The following is a 20,333-nucleotide window of genomic DNA, read 5'->3' as shown; positions in this document are numbered from 1 at the left end:
CTGGCACAAATCTTATTTTGAAAGCTTAAAAATTATTAGTGAAAATGTTGTCTTAATTCCCAGAAGTTCCTCAGAATTAAAACATATGCACATGGAAGCCTTTTTATTTCCTGCAGAATTGGATCAGTGATCTGTAAGTGATCCCATGATAAACAATGTGCTCAACCTATTCCCCATGACTGCATAGGTTGGGACCCCAGACCCCAGCAGTCTGCTGAAATTGAAAAGGCTCTGAAAGATAAATGTACAGATAAAGATATGTTTTGACTAACTCTGGATTTTGGTGGCCTGGAAGGCAATATGCAAGCCTTGGGTCTCTTCCTGAAGTTGGTCACAGGGCTTTAGGGTACCAATCGTACACCAAATTTACAGTACAACTGTTAAAAAAATTAAAAACTCAAACCATACTCAAAGTCCTCTGCAATTCTGGGTTCAAAAGCATGAAATTACAGAATCGGACACATAGTGCAGATGAATATCTGGTTTTGAGGCCAGTGCCATGGAGAAGGTTTTGGCTTTTGTGACAATAGTGTGTGCTTCAATGATTGTAACATATTAGGGTGGGTGTGCTTTAATGATTGTAACATGTTAGATGGATGGGATCCACCTGTCTATAAAGGGTAAGAGAATGTTTGGCAGCAGCCTGCCTAATTTGGTGAGATGGGCCTTAAACTAAAGAACTCGGTGTAAGTGAGGTCTGAAGTCCCATGGCTTCCTCTGGGGAGAAGATCACACCAATCAGTGCAGTGAAAGATGTTCCTTGACTGTCCCTCACAGTAAGCATCAAAGAGCTGCCATCGAAGGTTTTTATGGTTGTGGGTGAATCCTCCTAAACTCCTTCTCGGGTAATCAAATTCCTTGCTTAAACTAGATGTGAGTGAGACAATTTCAGGTTCTTCCCTGGCAAGCTGTAGGATGGCATGAAAAGGTTAGAGGGACAGGGTAGTACTGAGTCCCTCTGCAGGTGACTTGAAGAGGTAGTAGATACAGGGGAGCACACTTGGAGTCTTAGAGAGGTGAGCCAGGGACTCCTGAGGTAACAGAAGCCAACAGGGATACCAGCAGGAAAATATCTCAAAGGAATTAAGGGGTGTTCCTCTGGGAAGGTAAGGCAGCCAACAGCCTGGCCAAGGTGCCTTTACACCAAAGCACACAGAATGGGCAACAAACCAAAGGAGGGGCTGGATGCCACCATGCTGCTGGAAAGTCATGACCTTGTTGCATCACTGAAACTTGGTGGGACAAATTGTGTGACTGGTGTGTGACTATCAATGGCTGTGAGCTGTTCAGGAGACAGAAGGAGGGAGAGGTGGAAGGGTTGCCTTCTATGTCAAGAGGTGCATTGAGTGTGAAGAGCTGCCTCTGAAGAACAGCCATGAGCAGGCTTGAAAGACTGTGGGTAAAAATCAGACACTGAGGCAACAAAAGGAACCTTGCGGCCGGGGTCTGCTACAGCTGCCTGACCAAGGGGAGCCCACTGACAAAGCCTTTCGCCCCAGTTACAGGAGGCCTCATGCTCACACGCTCCAGTCCTGCTGGGGGACTTCAGCCACCTTGACAGCTACTGGGAAAGTACCAAGGTAACTGCAGGCAATGCAGGAGACTCCTGCAATGCATGGAAGATAGCTTCTGGAGCAAGATGAGACAAGACCATTTACAAGAGCATGTAGTGACAGCACAAGGAGGAATGGGTTCAAACTGAAAGACAGTAGTTTTAGATTATGTATTAGGAAAAAATTCTTTACTGTGAGGGTGGTGAGGCACTGGAACAGGTTGCCCAGGAAGGTTGTGGATTCTTCATCCCTGGAAGTGTTCAAGGCCAGGTCGGATGGGGATCTGGGCAACCTGGTCTAGTGGTAGGTGTCCCTGCCCACAGCAGGGCTACTGAAACTAGATGAGGATCTTGAGATCTTTAAGGTCCTCTTCCAACCCAAATCATTCTATGAAAAAAGGTCTCATTTCTTCAGCAGGCATCATCATCTCCTTTTGTTTCTTCACCTCTTTCCACTCCTCCTGTCCTGATTTTCTTGGGGTTCGCAGCACTTAGACCAGAGAGCACAGCACCAAAGTCCTACAGGGGCAGCTCCTTTCCTGATACGTACTGCACTTGTCACCTCCAGCCAAAGCTAAGAACCCAAACTGGCCTTTTGTGCTCTGGTAGCCTCTTTCCTTGTTTCAAGCTCCTGATCCAAAAAGGTGCCTTTAAAATCAGGCATGCACAACTACAGCAGCCACCCTGGTCATGCTCTGCAGCACGCCTGCAGTCTTCCTGCTGTTTCCTAGGGCTTAATATTACAAGTCTGGAGGAAATTTTCTTGCACACCAGGAAAGCAGAGTTACAATGCCACAGGGTGATCTGCTTTAAAAAAGGAAGGCCCTTTTCATCCTCTGCTTCCCTTTGTCAGGACCTTCCCTAAAGAGCCACAAGGTGAAGCTGCTGTGGGCAGCTGTGGAATGCTCCAGATCAGTCTGTGTCCTCCTGCTTTATGCTGCTGATAGGAACAGGAAGCTCTGTCTGTCCAAATTCTGCATCTGAAGGGTCAATGGTTTCTTCTTTCACCCGCACAGCAATGACTAGCAAGAGAGAAAGAGAGAGGGAAAAATAAGTAAATAAAATCAACCCATGTTGACTAGCATTACCTGCAGCACCTCCAAACCAGCTCTGTCCATGCAGGAACTTAAAATGCCCCAGGCCCTGGGGCCAGCCCACTCCCTGAGGGTACCTCACCACAGGCAGCCCTGTCATGCCACTTCAAATCTATCCATGGTCATAACAGCAGTCAGGATGGGACTAAACCCTGGCAGCATTCAGCTGCTGGCTCCCAAGAACAACTCCTAAGGGATGATGACATCCAAAGCTGATGTCATCCATTTTCAATCTGCCTGGGCTCACACAGGGGAACTTAAATGAACAGGAGGGACCCTTCATGACCCTCCAATCCCCATGTGCACAAGACACCTCACCCACTCTCCTTCCCCCTACCCACTAGGGTTGGCAGGTGACCCAACTGCTCTTCTGGTCACCACAGCATGAGAGGCTGTGTTCACATGCTGCCACAGCCCTGATAGGGATTGGGATATGACAGCCACCCCTGACATATCCACTTTGTCTCTCCTCCCTGACCTCACACAACCAGGCCCCCAGCAGGCATTAGCAGCATTGAGATTTTGAGCAGTACTGGTCCCACCAAACCTTCTCAGGAGGCAAACCTTTCCAGGGAAAGCAGCAAATGCTTTCCTCTACTCTCTGGAGTGTCTCTGGTGGAGGAGTACAGAAGGACATTTGACATGCTGCTGCCTTCTCCTGCCTGGGGGTGCCCATGAATATTGGCCAAGAGGGTATATGGGGAGAGGTGGATGTGGCTGCAGGGTAGAATAACTCATTCTCTTACTCTCATCAGGTGCTGGCTCTGGCAAAGCCTGGCTGGCAGTTTTTGCTTCTCGTTTTGAGTTCATGGCAGAAGGCTTCTTGACAGGCTGCTTGACACTGCGGGCTTTGGCAGGTAACTTTTTTCCTTAAAGAGATAACAGAGTATGAGCAAAAGTGTATTTCTTTTCCCCTGAAAATTCAGCAACCCTGCTCCTCTGAGAAACCACAGGCCAGGGACCAGCACAACTGAACAGAAAGCTACATTGGTCATTAGCTGCCAACTGGTTATGCAACAGAAATGGCCTACTGGAGAAAAATTCTATAGTCATCATCTCAAAATATGCTCCTTCATGTTGTCCTTCATTAAAGGCAAGGCACTTCAGCATGTGTTTAACTTCCAAGGAGCAGGTCCTCTTGGAATCAGTGTGGAGTCAGCTTTGCTTACCTGTCTGAGTCTAGTCCTAGGCAATGAGCGTATTTGCTGCAAGGTGCAGACATTGTAACCGTAATGTTCTGGTTTTTAACTGACCTTTTTATTTAAGTTGAAAATCTTTATAGTCTTTGGATGTACTTTCCCCCCTCCACCCCCCAAGAAGTAATTTCTTGTCTGTCTACATGATTTGCCACAGCTACTGCAACAATGACAACAACAATGACAAGACGAAACAATAGAAGTATTTCTACTGGCCTCTTCAGCCATCTTAAGGCTTTCTTTCCCTCAGCACAAAGCAGGGTTGCTCTCCAGCTACCCTCCAGCTGCAGCAAACATCTCCCTCCAACCATGGACACAGTAGTGAAAGCAGCACAACCTCACACCTGGAAGCAAGTGCCATATATACCTCGGCCAACAGAAAACAGACTGCAAAACAGATCCTTCCCGCACACAGCTCTCTGCTCTTTAGGTAACAGGGCAGGTAAGAAGGGTGAAGATGTGTTGGTAAAACCACAGCCAAATGAGGGCATCCACAGCAAGACAAGGCCTCTCTCTCCTGCTCTGATGGGACATGGACAGGGTTCCTCTAACTGGGCCCAGCCTGCGAGCGAGCGGGAGGGCACTAATCAAACATCACTCACTCTTCTTTCCATAGGGTTTCTTCCTCTTCTTGGGCACCTCCTTGGCCTTCGCTGGAGCTGTGGGCTCTGTCATGGAGACGAGAGGGAAACGAAAGCCAAGTCCCATAACCAGTAGGTAACTGGGATGAAGTGACATAAGCGAGAAACAGATATACCCGTCCCCCCAAGCCAAAGCCCTCTTCCCAAGATAACCAGCTGAGGGGAAAGCAAGGCTCTAATGCAGTTGGTGTCTGTGCTTCCAGGTGAGGGCCCAGAGCGGCAGGCTGGGGCAGCACAGGGGAGAGAGGCCCAATATAGACTTGGTAGGGGCAGTAAAGAAACAAGATTCGTAGTTTGAAACAAGAAGGAAAACATCTGCAAAGGTGAGGCAGTGGCCTCCCTGTGACAAGGGGAGGAACGAACTCTTGAGAGGATGCTCTTACCTTTTATAGACAGAGTCAAAGAGTTGATGAGGAAAGGGAGCATGGGACGAGTTCCTGCTGCTATCTGGCTAAGGTTATAGCTATTCTTAATGAAAGGGAGCTGTGCAGGGATAGGACCACCTGGAACTCTACCCAACTTCCTCAGGAGCAATTCTCTGTTGGTGTGGGGGAACAGAGCCAATCGCAAAACTCAGGCTGTTTTCTCCCTATCAAGGCTCCTCCCTCTGCCAGCTGCTAGAACGTGGCAACAGAGGAAGATTTCTGGTATCCAGTGCAAATCAAGGAGGAAGGAAATCTTTATCTCTAACATTAGAAACCACAGTAAAATCTTCACTCACCTGGAACCACTGGTGGTTGAAGCTGGTAGCCTGTCAGCTCACACCACCCCACAGGATAAATGTCTGGAGACTCGCAGTCCACCCACTGGTCATACTCGTTGTCCCAGCCATCAAAATGGATGCTAAGGAGACGTTGGACTACACGCTTCACTGTGGCCACACAGATGAGCCGGGGTTCCATCAGGTCCACTGCCTCCACCTTCATGCCTGCCTTGAAGCCATGGTTGGGACAGTCCTGGGTGCATTAAAATTGAAAAATTAAAAAAGAAAAGCCAAGGCCATTGCATTCAGTCCAAATCTGTATTTGGCCAACACCACTCTCACACAGGCTGGCCTCTAGCCTAAAGCGAGCAGACAACAAGCCCATAGATTCAAAAACATATCCAAGGCCAGCTGTGTCCTCAGTCAATTTCAGCCCAGCCTTTAGAAGCAAGATCCTGATGTGGGGGGACCAGCAGTTCAGGAACACAGTCAAACGATTACCTGACATACTCCTGGGAAATCAGAAAGACCAGCATAGGCCCAGGTGCTGCAGCATTTTGTTGATGTAAAGCAGCTCCCACCCTCCACCCAACATGCCAGCCACACATCCACAGGCAATGAGCAATGCAGAGCCCACCAGGAGCCTGGAGCTCACAGAAACACTACAGAATCACAGGTGACACTCAGAGGGACCCACAAAAGGCAGGACACTGATGTCCCAACTTGGACAGTACATACTCCTGGGCCTTTGAGCTCTCCTTAAAGTGCTGTCAGCAAACTGCAGCCCACTAGAGACTGCATATCTTTTGTGTACTGCATATTGTCTGTCCTCACTTCAGGAAGACCTTTAACACTGTCTGCCATAAGAACCTCATAGAGAAGATGATTGAACTATACAGGCTGGGTGCAGATGCAGCAAGACAGACTGAAAACTGGCTGAGTGACTGGGCCAGGAGGATGGTTATTAGTGGCATGAAGTCTAGTTGGAGGCTGGTAAACAACAGTGTACCCCAGGGGTCAATACTGGATCCACTTCTCTTGAACATCTTAATTATCCAGATGACATGTCAGAGTATCATGTCAAACCAAGCAAGCTTGCCTGTAGTAGAAAACCGGGAGCAGAGACAGAATATACTAGATGGTTGTGCTGCCCTCCAGAGGCACCTTGACAAGCTGGAATCCCACATCTGCAGAGGAAGAACCCCAGGCACCAGCACAAGCTAGGGGCAGATTGACTGGAAAGAGTGTGGCAGAAAAGGGCCTGGGAATCCCAGTGGACGTGAAGTTGAATGTGGGCCAGGGATGCGCCCCTGGGACAAAGAAGGCTAATGGTAAGCTGTTCTCAGCAGGTCAGTGGAAATGATCCTTCCCCTCTGCTCAGCACTGACAACGCCACACCTGAATTGTTCCTGAATGGTACAAGGGAGATAGTGGAGAGAGTCCAGCAAAGGGCCAGGAAGATGATGAGGGAACTGGAGCATCTTTTGTATGAGGAAAGGCTGACAGAGTTGTGACTGTTCATCCTAGAGGAGAAAAGGCTCAGGGGGTACCTTATTTATGTGTGTAAATGCCTAAAATGAGGGTGCAAAGATGGAGCCAGATTCCTCTCAGTGGCTCCCAGTGCCTGGACCAGAGTTAACAGGCACAAACTGAAACACAGGAGTTTCCTTGTGAACATCAGGAGACAAGTTCTACCACGAGTGCCAATGAGCGCCGACACAGGCTGCCCACACGGTTGTGGAGTCTCCATCCACCTGGACATGGTTCTGAGCAACATGCTACAGGTGACCCTGCTGTAGCAGGGGTGTTGGACAAGAAGTCACTTCCATCTCTGTGATCTCGTGACAGCCAGAGCTATTGCTCTCCTCCTTGCTTACTCCAAGCATCCCTACACATCATTTCTTCCTGGCAGCACTCACTGTGTTGAAGAGCCGTGATGGAGCAGGTCTTGATTTGGTCTCTTCCAGGTAACGTTCCCAGCTGAATGTCTTTGCTTCATACCCTGCAGAAGGAAGAAACACTAAGAGGTAAAAAGGCAGTCACTGGGTAGACCAGCTGGGACAAAAAGCAGAGTGGGCAGGAAGGAGGCAGAGCAACCGGTTGCAGAGCAGGTCAATGAACCTGCATGTACAGCCTGATCTTGGACATGAACCTAGTGCATGGATTCCATGGGAGTCCAGCACCCCTATCTGCAGGCAAATACAGGAAAAAAGTAAGTTGCAGCTCTGAACATCTGTGTCAGCCATAGACCCAGAAAAAGGGGAGGACCAGCAGCAAGAAGGAAGTAGTATGTTCAAAACACGCCACTTAGACCAATCTTTCTTTCTCCCATCAGCAGGAACATCAAATGAAGATGGAACAGCACTGCAACACAGAAATTTAGAGCAGTCCTTTATGGGTATGGCTAGATGAGGCAGCAAAAACACATCTAGGGTGATTGTCTCTTAGGAGTTTGAAGAAGTACTCATGTCAGATCTATTAATACAGAAAAGAATAGAGATGACTGTGGACACTTAAGTACTGATTCTGGCAGCAATGGCTCTACTTATCCCTTCCCATCCTCCTTGTCCTTTAAAAGCTTTTATTCTGTTCAGTTTGGGGATCATACACCTCTGCCACTGATCTGCCAGGAGCTAACCAAGACTTGGTATATGGGCAAAGCTTAAACAGCCTGGCTCTCTGAACTAGCCATCTCCCTGAAAAACAAGCAGTCTGGGACCTTGTTTTGATTTATCTGAACCTGACCCCTCTCAGAAACGCACCCCCCATCAAATTCTGTGTGCAGGTTTGTACCACAGGGCAGAGTGCAAATCTCACCTTTTGGAGGGGTCAGTTCGATGTTGTTCCTCTTACAGAAGTTGGCAGGGAAGATGGCATGTGAGGAGGCATGATAGCAGAACCAGTCAGAGCCATCATCAGCCGTTGCTCCATCAATGCTGATCATGAGATACCCATCCAAAAGAACCTGAGATGGGAGTGAAGGCATGCGTGTAGAGCTCTACTTGCTCAAAAGCCTTTCCTCCTCACAAAAGATTCTCTCAAGAGTCCCCACATATTAATCACAATTGCCACTAGATAATAAAATCCAATGTTATATGCCCCAAGCTTCTCCCAATATGTTAGTCAACACAAGCTAATCCCCAAAGTAGCCAGCAAGTTCTGCAGGACTGGGACCAACATTAAGAGCCTTGTGAAAGGACTATGTGAAAAGCCTTAAATGGTCAGCTGTTTCGGTTCAAATTTATTTTATTGATTCCTTGTTAAGTGATTGGTTCTGCGGTACCCCCATGTTCTCCCCAAGTTAGCTTACCCCTTACTTTACCCCTCGGTTTTACCCTCCCTCAAAGCTGTCCCTCATGCCATTCCCCGCCCCTTGTTCCAGCTCTTTCCCTGCCTGTCAAGGCAACCCAGCCCCTCTTGTTGCCGAACCTTCTCTGCCACTTTAACCTCAGGCCAATCCCTGACTGCAACACCCTTTTGGAATTCCCCTACTCCTCAAAGCCCCATTGGTCCATGTGACCCATCCTCTCCACCCTCCTACCCCAACTGGCCCCAGACACTTGATGTAATCCCCTCGCTCCTCCCCTGAGGATTCCCTATTGGTTAGCTGTTTATATCCATGCCTGACTTGCATCTGTACAAAACGCCTTGCAGAAGGGCGACCGGGGCTCCTTGTTTCTGATCTCTTTCCTTGCAATACGTGCTTCCTTCAAGACAAGAGCCTCCTCCTTTGCCCTCTGCCTGGTCACTGTCATGGCTTGTGTCTGGCACCATAGAACAAGTGGCTCTAAAGGTTCTGCCTCTGGTAAATCCTCGTACCAAGGCAGTTCCCCACTCCTGGCATGGCGCCAGAGTTCTAAGAGTTAGCCCATGCTCTCTTAGTAACACGCCAGTCAGGAGCTCTCCCGCAGAAACACTTCACTAGCAGCCCAAAAGCCCGCTCCACCGGCCAGATCACAAATTTGTTACTGGGTAGAAAGGAAGGAGCACCACCCTTGGATTTGCTACTTCATACAGCAACAAGATTTGTTCCTTCCTGTCACTCACTGGTAATTAGTGCCTACTAAAGCTAAGAGGCATGCCTGTCCCAAACTCTTCCATTTCCAAACTGTGGCTGAAGGGAACATTTTATAAGACACAAACAGCTCTCATAGCATCCCACTGCCAAACTCCCAAGTGTCAAAGTCCTCAGCTTGGGTTCTGTGAGGGCAAACAGCTTCCTGAAGAAGCAGGAAAAGCCCAGATGAATGCTATACTTTAAACATTCAACACACTTCACTGAGGAAACCTGGGCATGGAATTTACTTCTTAACACTAGCACAAGAGTAGAGCTTACAACCACCTCGTCAAGAGAGACTGAAGGTGACATGTCCATCCTCATGCCATTCTCCACATGGAGGTCACCTCACAAGTCTTCACTTCTTTCCACAGGGACCTCTCTATGCACTCTCAGAAATGGAGAACAAATCTTCCCTACTGCAAGCCTAGTGGTGGAAAGAGGGTGGTTGCCAGTCACACACACTGGGCACTAGCCTGCAGACCAAGCAGGCTCATCTTCATGCTGTCTGTTTAAGTACACATGGGTAACAGCTTGTCAGAACTCTGAGGTAACTCCCCAGTTCCCTCCACACATCAGCTGTCCACCTCTCTTGACAGCCTTCTCTGCTCCCCCATGCAAAATCCTACCTGGTCTTATTAATCTGAAAAGAGCTGAGGAGAAGCTGCATTATGCCAAGCAAACACAGCAGATCCCCTTAGGCTCATTGAACTTACCTTGCAAACAGTGGCCACACAGATGTTGCCCAGATTCAGGGGGTCAATGGCTTCCAGTTTCATGCCTCGCTCAAACCATCCACCTTCGGAGTAGACAGCTCGTACCTAAGGGAGACTCTGGTATACCATGTGCTGCCAGGGGTGTGGGACAGTCCCATCCTGACACCAAGCACAGCAAGTGCAAATAGGATTAGAACTTCTTCACTTGGCTCAGCTTGGGAGGGGAAACCAAAAATATTACAAGAAACACAAAGGGGCAGCCAAACCAACACTATGTTTGTGTCGGCAACCTTTGCCATGACTTTGGTCAGTCAGAGCCAAGCCAAGCCCAACTGCTGCTCCACAACAAAGCAAGCTTCCTTCTCATCTCAGTCCTTACCAGCATGATCCAGTTCCTTGTCAGAACTGGTCTCTCCCATGCAGTCCTCTTCCCCCTCCAACTCAAAGCTCCCTTGCTTGCCCTTCGATTGAGTGCCTCAGTCTGTCACTGTCCTTTAATTCTTTCAGCTTTCTAGTTCGACCTGCTTCTTCTTAAAAACAGCCTTGACACCCCAAAGACCTTACTGCCCTTAGGTGTAAGAAAGACCACCCTCAACAACCCACATGGCAGCATGTATGCCCAAGCAAGGAAGTGCTATCACTGCTTCCTTCTTTGTGACCCCCACAGAAAGGCAGACTTGTCCTACCTTCTTAAACAGATAGGGCACAGCATCACAGTAAATCTTCCTGAAGGTGGGATGGTTTGCCATGTCATTACGTTTTTCATCTGTGAGGAATGGAAGAAACATAGAGAAGTAAAAAACCCACAGCAACTGCAGTAAGGAAACAGACTGGTCATTAATTTTCCTGTGAGAGCTTAGCTGCTATAAACTCCCTCAATATGAGACTATTTAATAAAAAGAACAAGTCAGTCCCTCTACACTTCTTATAAAATGGGCTGTGATGAAGGGCTTGTTCAAAAGCAGATGGCTCAGCTTCCTGAGAACTATTGGTAACACATGCAGTTATAGTCACCAGGGAGAGGCAGGAATAGAGACGCAGTCAAAAGGATCAGCAGAGCTCAAATCTTGCTTTTTTGTCTTTTACTTTGCCAGAGTAAGCTAATCAACAATTCCTCTTGGTAAAGTCCAGAAAAACGCAACCTGATGGCATCCAGTGTTACAGAAGCCAGCATGACTTTCCTCAAAAGACTACAAACATCTGTCATGTTGCAAAGTCTGCATTCTCACACTAAGGGGATAGACTGTGCTTCAGGTAAGAAACCCTACAGTCCCCTGTTGTGACCTGTGATCACAGGGCTTTTATCTATCCTGATAAAAAACCAGCAGACACAAAACTAAGCAGACTTCACCTGCTAGGTCTTGAGGCAACTGCCTCGCTCCCAGCATGTCAAGACTGGTGTCAACAGTAGGGTGCAGGCAGTTCCCAGCAAATCAGAAGATGGCTGCAGTGGCTGACGGCTGATCCTTACCTGTCTTCTTTATGTCATGGCCGACTCTCCGTGACCAGCCCACAGGATGGATGAGGGGACTCCACATGTGGCACCAGAAGTCATCATCACTGTCACCATCCTCATAGAGGAGTCTCAGTCTGCCCCCAATCACTGTGTCCACCACCGCCATACGTGTCTGGGACACGTGGTTCTTATCCACCACCTCGACCCGCATGCCCTGCCGGAATGGGTACTTCATGCTCTCTGCCATCTGGCAACAACCAAGAGAGGAGGTGAGATCAAGCACAGTTCTCCAAACACCTCAGAGAACAGCTTTCCCCACAGACATGCACCCTGGCACTGCCCAAAGCTGACTAGGAAGGGATGCATAGGAATGGGTTCTTTTGGTGGGACAGGTAGCTGGCAGCCCTAGACATGACAGTGTGGTTGGGCGCACACACACGCTGGGTCTCCCTTTTGTCATGTGGCCTCATAAGAGCTGCCCCACTACAGCCCAGCAGCAATGCCCAGCCACCACCTTGTGTGAATGTTCCCAGTGAGAACTTCTGTTCACAAGGGACTGAGTATAGAATTGTGAGTGCCTTTTTCAGTCATGAAAGAGATCACAAGGGTTTTGAGGCTGCAGTTAGTTAGAGGTGTAGCTTCCCAAAGTGCAACAGGATTTTCAGTCAACTTCAAAAGAGGTCAGGTTCTTATTTTCATCGTTTTTTCTGATCAGAAGTTGAACTACATGATGATCTATCTCCCAACTCCATATCCAAAACCAGTTACTCTGCAGACTGACCCAAAGGCACAGAGGAGTCACTGGCTGCTTTCTGACTTTCTTTGAGACCTTTGGTTTGCTCATGCAGCCTTGTCCTACTCATCCACAAATGCTCAATGGGGTTTATGGAACCCCTGACATTTTGGAACTGTGATCCCAAGATGCCATGCAGCAACTAGGAAACAAAATAGATACCCAAACCAGCCTACACCTGAATCCAGAAGAACTTTAAGTCTTTCCTTTCTACTTCCTGTTTATTAGGTGGGAGTGGAGACGCTAAGGGGAGAAAGACAAAATCAATGTCTGTTTCTCTCCACCACTTGCCTTTCAGCTACAAGCTGGGGCCCAGGAACAAGCAGCTACAAACACCCTCCTAACTTTTTGAGAAGTCACATGGGAAGCACTAACTACATCCAGATCTCCAGCTCAGTGTCACCACTTACCTTGCACACAAAAACCCCTATCACCTGCCTTCCTGCCTGCTGTCTCTGGGACTGTCTTCCTTATCTGCCATTTCCAAAGCTCCTAGCCACAGGAGACCCTCTTCCCTCTAACAAGGTCTAATCTCAGTGCAGGCTACACAAAAACAATCGTGAGAGCTATAGAGATGCCAAGGCCACGGCACTTAAAGAAGCCTGTGCCCTTCTCACTCCCTGCAGGCTGCTTTGCTTCCAACACTGAAGGCAAACCTTTTTGACTCTCAGAGCTATTCCCTGGCACTGAAACAGGGCAGGGAAAGGCCAGGTTGGAGCTGCACTGGCCTCTCCCTTCAGCAAAATGCCAAAATTCATCCCCAGTATTTCCCAGCAGACCGACCATGTGACAACAGCTTTAAAGCCTGCCTATGACCCAACGCAGAAACTGTTGTGCTGAGAGGGCATGGAGGCTGTGCCATCCATTACCCACAGCATCATGACAGGTATCTTAGGAGCATGTGGAAGCACTCTGCCCCGCCCAGGTTTCAAGGCACACAAAAGTTGCACAGAGCAGAACCAGAAGAGACATGTTGAGCACATGTCTTGACTTCAGTTTCATTTCCCCCATGCAAAACAACAGCCTCCCATGGTTACCTTTATGTGGAAATCCACTGGGATGGTCCTAGCTCCCACCAGTTTTTTCATCAGGTAACTTCTCCAGTCAGTGTACTTAGCATGGATAGCTACATATAAGCAGGGAAAAAGTCCATCTTTATGACCAGAATAATTACAGCACCACACCTTTCATCTCTCTAACAGCCCATTAGCACTAAAAGGCCTTCTTCACACTCAGATTCTGTACTCTGTTTTGCCAGCTTGCCCCCACATCTGGCTGAAGGGATCACCATTACAGAATGAACTGGGCCAAGCAGACAACTCCACTGATCTAGATGAGGAAGTGGTAATAGAGCAAAACACACGAGCCATACCAAGCAAATCTCAGTTTGCCAGAATTCCACTAAACCGGCATCCCTCTCTGAACTGCTAGCTGTGCAAGGACTGGAGTCACTGCACTTACCAGAGATGTTGCCCAGGATGTAGGACCAAAAAAGTTCCCTCAAAGTTCAAGTCCAGCCACCACGTGGATTAGAAGGAGGAAAAGCCACCTGCATTAGCCCCCACAGGCCTGACATCAGCTCTGCATTCAGCATCCCCAGGTCAATAATAGGGAGATGCAGAGGGACCAATCCAAGCAGTCTCCAGCTTCCCAAACTCAAATTGCTGCTTGTAACTCAAAACACAAATCGAGCTGCAGTCCTACATGCAGTGGGAACACCTGTCCCTCTGTGCTAGGCATAAACCAAAGCTTCTCCATGCCCAGGCATATGCTGACCCCTCTTACCCCATACTCACTTTGTGGTGGTACCAGGATTTTACTGTTGGTGGCACACCAGCCAATGGGGTGAATATCCACTGTGCCCAAATTGCACCAGAAGTCATGACCAGCATCATTCTCAAAGCCCTCATATCGCAGAAGGGCCCTGTATCCTGCCAGGACAGAGCAAACAAACAAAGGCATTAGAGGCCAAGAATTTGGCACCACAGGCTTAGTACCCACAGCACAGCCTTCAGCACTCTGCATAGGTCACCAGAGCTTCTCCAGCAACTATTCCTGCAAACTGACCAGCAACCAGAAGAGGAACCACGTGCTGGTTTCCTCTCACTCCCTCACCATGGTATTTTGTGTTCCAAAATCTCTCAGCACTTGTAGAGCTCCAAAGAGCTGCTGTTTTGCTTGACCAGCTACCCTCAGCTCTCTAAAGCATCCCTCAGAGCTTAGCTATGCCCAGCTGTCAAAGATTACTTTGGAGACTTACCTACAATCTGGATGACAGATGCAATCCAGTACACACGACTGGGGAGCACAGCATCACTGTTCAGCACTTCCACTTTCATACCTTTCACCACGTCATCCCACTGATCGAAGAGCGGCACCTGAAAGATTGAGGCAGCCATTGAGGCAGGGAGAGGGATGTGGAAATCAGAGCAGGGTTTAGGCCCTTCCAGCTTTCAGAGACATGTCCTAGGCAGCTACACCTTCACCTTAGACACAGGCTTGCATGCCTTACCCCTCCTAGATTTGCCAGCATCTTGAAATACAGTTGAACTGTCCCAAACATCTCACGGGGATGTTCACTGAGGACCCCAAAAGGCAGAATACCATATAACACTACTTAACTGTTTCACTGCCAGATATCCTATTATTCCAAAGTAGCTGCTGCCATTCCTCTAAGGCATAAAGATACCTAACAATGAGGATACCTAACATGTCTGCCTAACCTCAAGAAAAAGAAAATGTTGTCAGTACTATCAGACAACAACTCAAAAGGAATATAACAAGTCTTATAAAAATTGGACATGTTGGAGGTGCAGCTACTGCCAGGCTCACATAAATTGAATTCCTCTCTGCACATCACCCTGGGCTGTACTCAGTCATACAAACTGCAAAATTAGCTTCCCACTATCATCTCCAGTCAGAACTAATTCTGTTCCCAGTCAGCACTAAGCCATCACTACTGATGCCTGGAAAATAGAATAGATCTTCCCAACAATGTTAGAGTCAATATAAAAGCAAACCTTTACTTGAAAGCTTTCAGGTTCACAATATGGCAAAAATCACATGTGGTAAAGTAATTCTCCAATTTTGATAAGATTAGTCGATTAGCATACTTATCATATACTGTCCAGTTAAAATGTTAGTTGGTTAGGTAGTAATTCCTGGGGTTCTGACCCACTGGAAGCAGTCCAGAGGTTTTGTTTGCCCCACTTTTGTTACATCTGGTTCAGATTCTGGTTGGAAAACAGTTGGTTCTGTTCTTGGAATAAGACTACGATATTTCTGAATGTGTTTAAACGTTAGCTTATTGTTCCTACATGTAGGGAAGAAAAATAGGAAAAATACTAGAAGCTACAGCCATGCTTTAGCAATTTACAAAGCTACAAATATATGAAAAACATAAAAAGCTAAAAATCATAGGCATCACTACCAGCAGTGTTTCTACCAAGTTCTGGACCCTTTGTGAGACTCCCATTCTCAGCTGCCAGAACCGCCAACCTCTTTCCTTGCATCACCAGTTCTCAATAACCCCCTGCTGGGCCTCTGCTCACCCCCATCACAGGAGCACGGGGGGCCCATGCATAGGACATGCCCTGTGTGCCCTGCCATGCCCAGCAAAGTAGAACTCACGTGTTTGAAGCAGCTGACAGGAGCTGCCTTGTAGCCGTGCTCCTGCAGGTACTTTCCCCAGTCAAAGCCCAGGACGAGTGCTGCAAGCAGACATGAGAGCAGAAAAGCAGATGAGATCACAGAACAGGCACAGAGATCAGTTACCTCTGGACTACAGCCTGCAGCCTCCAGGCACTAGGACACAACACACAGGGATTACACACTCCACTGCATTTTCTCTGGTGGGAAACTAGATCCTATGTGAGTACATGGTCACTAACCCCCACAAGAGGCAAAATATATTATTAATCAATATTTGCTGTCACTTGCTTTTGGGGGAGCAGAAAGGGCAATAAAAGAGGTCAAATCCAGCCCAGGGCTAAAGCATTCCAGGGAGAGTGCATTCTTCCAGTGTTAAACCACTTCACATTTTGCCTGTCAGCTGCAACACTGCAGGGTCATAGCAGCAGCATTTGCTTTCCCCAAGGGTGCTGGGAAAATCAGAGATACTAATTTGAGAGATTAATCCCACAGTCCCTCCTGGTTGCAGGCTACAGCTCTGCTCCAGCAGCGGTCTTTTCAGAGATCACTCCCTGCTGCTGCCATGCCCCAGCTCTCCCCTTTTCCCTAACACAGTAAGTTGCTGCTTCTTCAGCTGCAGTGACTGGTTATTGCTCAGAGTGACCAGTGAGTGACTTGGGGCAAATGTAACTCCCCATGGGCAGTGGGGCAGCAAATGGCTGGGGCAAGCAGGACACCTTTAAGTCACCTTTGCCAGCAGAAGTCAGCACCTCATGGGACTGGGACCACAGAGCTTAAACTCCATGTCAAGTCATACAAGGAGTGAGGATGAGGCTACAATAGTGGATGGGCAGGAAGAGGAAAAAAGACATGGCCTGTGTTCTGCCAGCTTGTGTCAGAGCGATCCACACACATCGTACAAGGCAGTGTACCAGAGAGGAGGAGGAGGACTGCAGAGCTTACAGCCCTCAAGCTGTCCCCATTTCTGTGACTCCAGCAGCAGCACCTCCTCACACCTCACCTACACTCACCATCCTGACCTGTCAGTGTCCCATCTGCCAGCTGTCCCGTGCCCTGCGAATGGAGGAAGGCCCCGATCTTGGCTGACCAGGATGCCTTGTGCAGAACTTTAGCTTTCTTTGTTGGTGGTTTCCCCTACAAAAGAAGGAACATTAGAAACATTAATGGCACAGGAGACTAAGCCACCCCCTGCAACTGGGTATTCATCTCTTCCTTGGGACAATTTTCAGGCTACTACAATATTTATTAACACTCATAGCAACAAGAAACAGCAGGTAAAATACCAGTGTGTCCTTTCTCAGCTATTAGGGAGCACCACCTTTAAGCTGTCATGCCTTCTCTGGGGACTTTAGGCAGGAAGAACAAGCCACTGGGAAAGTCAGTCTGATTTAATTAGAGAGCAACCACCTACCCCTACATACAAGCACATCCTGCTTCATCCCCAGGAAATCTCACAGAATTACAGACTCTCTCTGAAGCACTGGAAGTCTGCCTTCCTAAAGTTTAGGAGCATGACTTTACTCCTTAGCAGACCTATACTCCTCAAGATTGCAAATTCCACCGATGCATGACCACTGCAACTGGAACCACTGCCTCCAGTCTTCACATCCCAAATTAGTTCACTTACCTTGGTGACCATCAAATCTACTGTTGCATTCCCGCTGCTACAGCTGTCTATTCCCTGGCTTAAAAAATTATCCCCCATGCATTCCAGGAGTCTCCTGGATTACCTACAGCTTGCCATGCTACTTTTTGCAGGTATAGGGGTGGTTGAAGTCCCCCAGCATGAGAAGAGCCTGCGAGCACGATGGAGCCTGAGAGCCAGCTGGAAAGGTTTTAACGCACCTGCAGCCTGGCCAGGATGCTGGCCTTTTTGGAATTTGAGGAGTAGCTTCTGGAGCAGGAGACACTGCAGAAACGTTTGGTCTTGGAGAAGAAAGCCTCCCTGGTGCCCACAATCCCACACATTTCGCACACAGCTGTGAGAAGGAAGGCCAAAAACATGAGGATTTAACAGTCAATTCACTACAATGACAGAGCTGAGACCAGCTAACTGTCGTTACACAGAGCAGATCCCCCACATAACCCAGAAAATGCAGTGTGAATCCAAAGCTGCTCCCAAAGCATCCCCAAGGTGCAGCCACACACCCTTCAGTGCCCCTGAATGTTTCAGGCAGCACAGGCAGTACCTGGCTCGGAGCCACTGTCTTCTGTGAGCCGGCCTGTGGATGGCTGGTGCATGGGAGAGGCTGAGAACTCTCCAGCTTCCCGCTCTGCCACCTCATCATCGCTGGACTCCTCCAGGCAGGAGCTGCTGTCACTGCCCATGCTGCTGTTGTAGCATGTGAGGCTGTCGTAACCCCCAAAGATGTCCAGTTCATCATCCTCCTCATCGTCATCACCTTCCTCCTCCACACGCTCCAAAGATGAAGATTTGTGGCAGAAGGCAGACACCAGCTAGAAAAAGAGCCATTTTGCTTTAAAACAGACATTTTACATGCCACTGCACAATAAACCTGCCTTTGCTGCTGGGGGAGGCCCTCTTGGGCCAGGGAGTGGCCTCAGGGCAGGCAAGGAGTCCACATAACCCCAAAGGCAGGACTCCGAATGCCTTCCTCCAGACAGGTCCCTTTACTGGTATTCCACATGCTGCATTCTGCTTCCCAAGAGGAAAGTGCCACGGGGCTGTTGCTAGATAGAAAGCAGCTTGAGGAACATAGAAAAATACAGGGCAAAGCACTGCCTTGCTGATGAAGGACAGATGAGACTGTGTCCTTCCAGGCAATGTTCCTCCCAACACAGTAGCACAGCAGCACAGACACTGTGACAGTAAAGCCAGCACATTTTACCAGAACAGAGCACAGGCTGCACGTTCCTGCCACCACAGCTCACAAGACCAGCACAGCCTGGAAGTCAGCACGGCCAAAGTCAGTCCTGGAGACAGCTCATGTCCTCTGGAAACTGCACAGCCCACAGCTGACCTCGGTTTAGAAACTACACCAGCAGGAGGCAGAACATTTACTACCGGTTTTTGCCTAAACCCAGATGCCCCCATAGCTAAACATCTTCACTGGCTCTTTGTACCTGCTGTTACAGCAGGAGAGCTGCAAGGCAGAGACTGAAGAAAGAGCACAGAAAAACAGTGTGTCTCAGACTAGAACAATCTTGAACCAGGCTCCAAATAAGCATAATAGAAGCTGGGAAAATATGTTAGCAACTCATGAAAGAGCAGTAAGCACTCAGCACTAGCACAGGAAGTGATGGAACAGAAAGGCAGATACAAACAGTTACACGAGGCAGGAAGATACCATTGTTCCTCCAAGTGGGCAACAACAAAAGATCAGCAGCAAGCCCATCGCCTTCCAGCGCCAAATTCCCTCTGATCCCTGGCTCCTAGCTATCATTACAGACACGTGGACAGGAAGATCAGACTTCACTCACTGCTGTCTCCCCGCATCTTCCCTGGCTTTCAGACAAAACAGACCCAAGGTTCCCAGGTTACTCCCTGAACAAAGAGTTGCTCTCCTGTGAATCCAGGCCCTCAGACAGCATTCTGAAAGGCCTGAACTTCTCTAAAAAAGAAAGATTTTCATCGCCTTCTAGTCCCTGTGTGGGTGCATTTTACAGCAGCTCGTAGGACGTGAGCACCATTGCACCGTTACTCTTCCACGACAGGTGAGTGAAACTTGCGGACACCTCACAATCCCCAGGGCTGCCAAGCAAGGGCGGCATCACCCGGAGCCTCCTCGGGAAGCTGGTGGGGACGCAGGGGCCCATCCCGCCGGGATCAGACGGACCCACCGCCGCCCCCAGGAGCACCCCAGCCTGGGCCCCAGAGGAACCCCTGTCCCGCCCCGTCCCGTCCCGTCCCGCTCACCTCTGCCCGGTCCCGCTCCATCGCTCCCAGAACGCCGCCAGCCCGCCTCATGCGCGTGCAGAGCGTCCCCCGTGAGCTGTGCATCTGATTGGCGAGAGCAGCGGAAAGCACAGCCAATCAGCGGGGAGTTTGTTCCCGCCGCGGGGCACGACGGGAGCTGTAGTTCTTTTCCCGCAGCCATGGCGCCCCGTGGCGGGCCCGCCCAGGAAAAGGCTGGGCCCTGCTGCCGTCTCCCGGCTCCGTTCCGGCTTGTGGTTCGAGATTAGGCCGCTGGGTCCCAGAATGGCTTGGGTTGGACGCTACCCTAAAAATCATCTAATTCGAACCCCCTGCGGAGGGCAGGACATTTTTCACTAGAGCAGGTTGCCCAGAGCCCCATCCAGCCTGGCCTTGAACACTCCCTGGGATGGGACATCCACAGTTTCTCTATGCGGCCTGTGCCAGTGCCTCACCGCCCTCACAGTAAAGAATTTATTCCTGTATCTAATCTCAATCTGCCCTCCTTCAGTCTAAAACCACTACCCCTTGTTCTGTCACTACCTGCTCGTATAAAAAGTCCTTTTCCTCCTATAAAAAGTCATTTTCCTCCTTTTCATA

At 49.0% G+C, this 20,333-nt stretch overlaps 1 protein-coding gene across 3 annotated transcripts; it reads right to left on the bottom strand.

The window, feature by feature from the left end:
• Positions 1 to 1,731: 1,731 nt before the first annotated feature.
• L3MBTL2 (L3MBTL histone methyl-lysine binding protein 2) lies at positions 1,732 to 19,809 on the bottom strand. Of its 3 annotated transcripts, none has more exons than XM_030960677.1 (17): positions 19,737 to 19,809; positions 18,049 to 18,316; positions 17,705 to 17,838; positions 16,870 to 16,993; positions 15,839 to 15,918; positions 14,469 to 14,586; positions 14,005 to 14,139; positions 13,246 to 13,334; positions 11,431 to 11,662; positions 10,646 to 10,725; positions 9,960 to 10,064; positions 8,004 to 8,151; positions 7,106 to 7,188; positions 5,205 to 5,439; positions 4,445 to 4,510; positions 3,393 to 3,515; positions 1,732 to 2,574 (listed from the first exon to the last, which is right to left on the bottom strand). In XM_030960677.1, exons 1-17 carry the CDS (start codon positions 19,785 to 19,787, stop codon positions 2,465 to 2,467), a joined length of 2,181 nt encoding a protein of 726 aa, XP_030816537.1. In that variant the 5' UTR covers positions 19,788 to 19,809; the 3' UTR covers positions 1,732 to 2,464. The 3 variants fall into 3 exon arrangements, with proteins under 3 accessions (XP_030816537.1, XP_030816538.1, XP_030816539.1); XM_030960678.1 differs by having other exon boundaries at positions 16,879 to 16,993; XM_030960679.1 differs by lacking the exon at positions 4,445 to 4,510.
• Positions 19,810 to 20,333: the final 524 nt, after the last annotated feature.

This window comes from Camarhynchus parvulus, chromosome 1A (assembly GCF_901933205.1).
Source record: "Camarhynchus parvulus chromosome 1A, STF_HiC, whole genome shotgun sequence".
In the NCBI taxonomy this organism is placed as follows: domain Eukaryota; kingdom Metazoa; phylum Chordata; class Aves; order Passeriformes; family Thraupidae; genus Camarhynchus; species Camarhynchus parvulus.
This window is presented reverse-complemented; position numbering and strand designations above follow the sequence as displayed.

Coding starts and splice junctions, on each gene's coding strand:
- L3MBTL2 (XM_030960677.1), bottom strand. CDS start 19,787: ATGAGGCGGGCTGGCGGCGTTCTGGGAGCGATGGAGCGGGACCGGGCA. Junction 17,839..18,048: donor AGACAGTGGCTCCGAGCCAG/GTACTGCCTGTG, acceptor TCCTTCTCACAG/CTGTGTGCGAAATGTGTGGG. Junction 13,335..14,004: donor AATCCTGGTACCACCACAAA/GTGAGTATGGGG, acceptor GCTTATATGTAG/CTATCCATGCTAAGTACACT.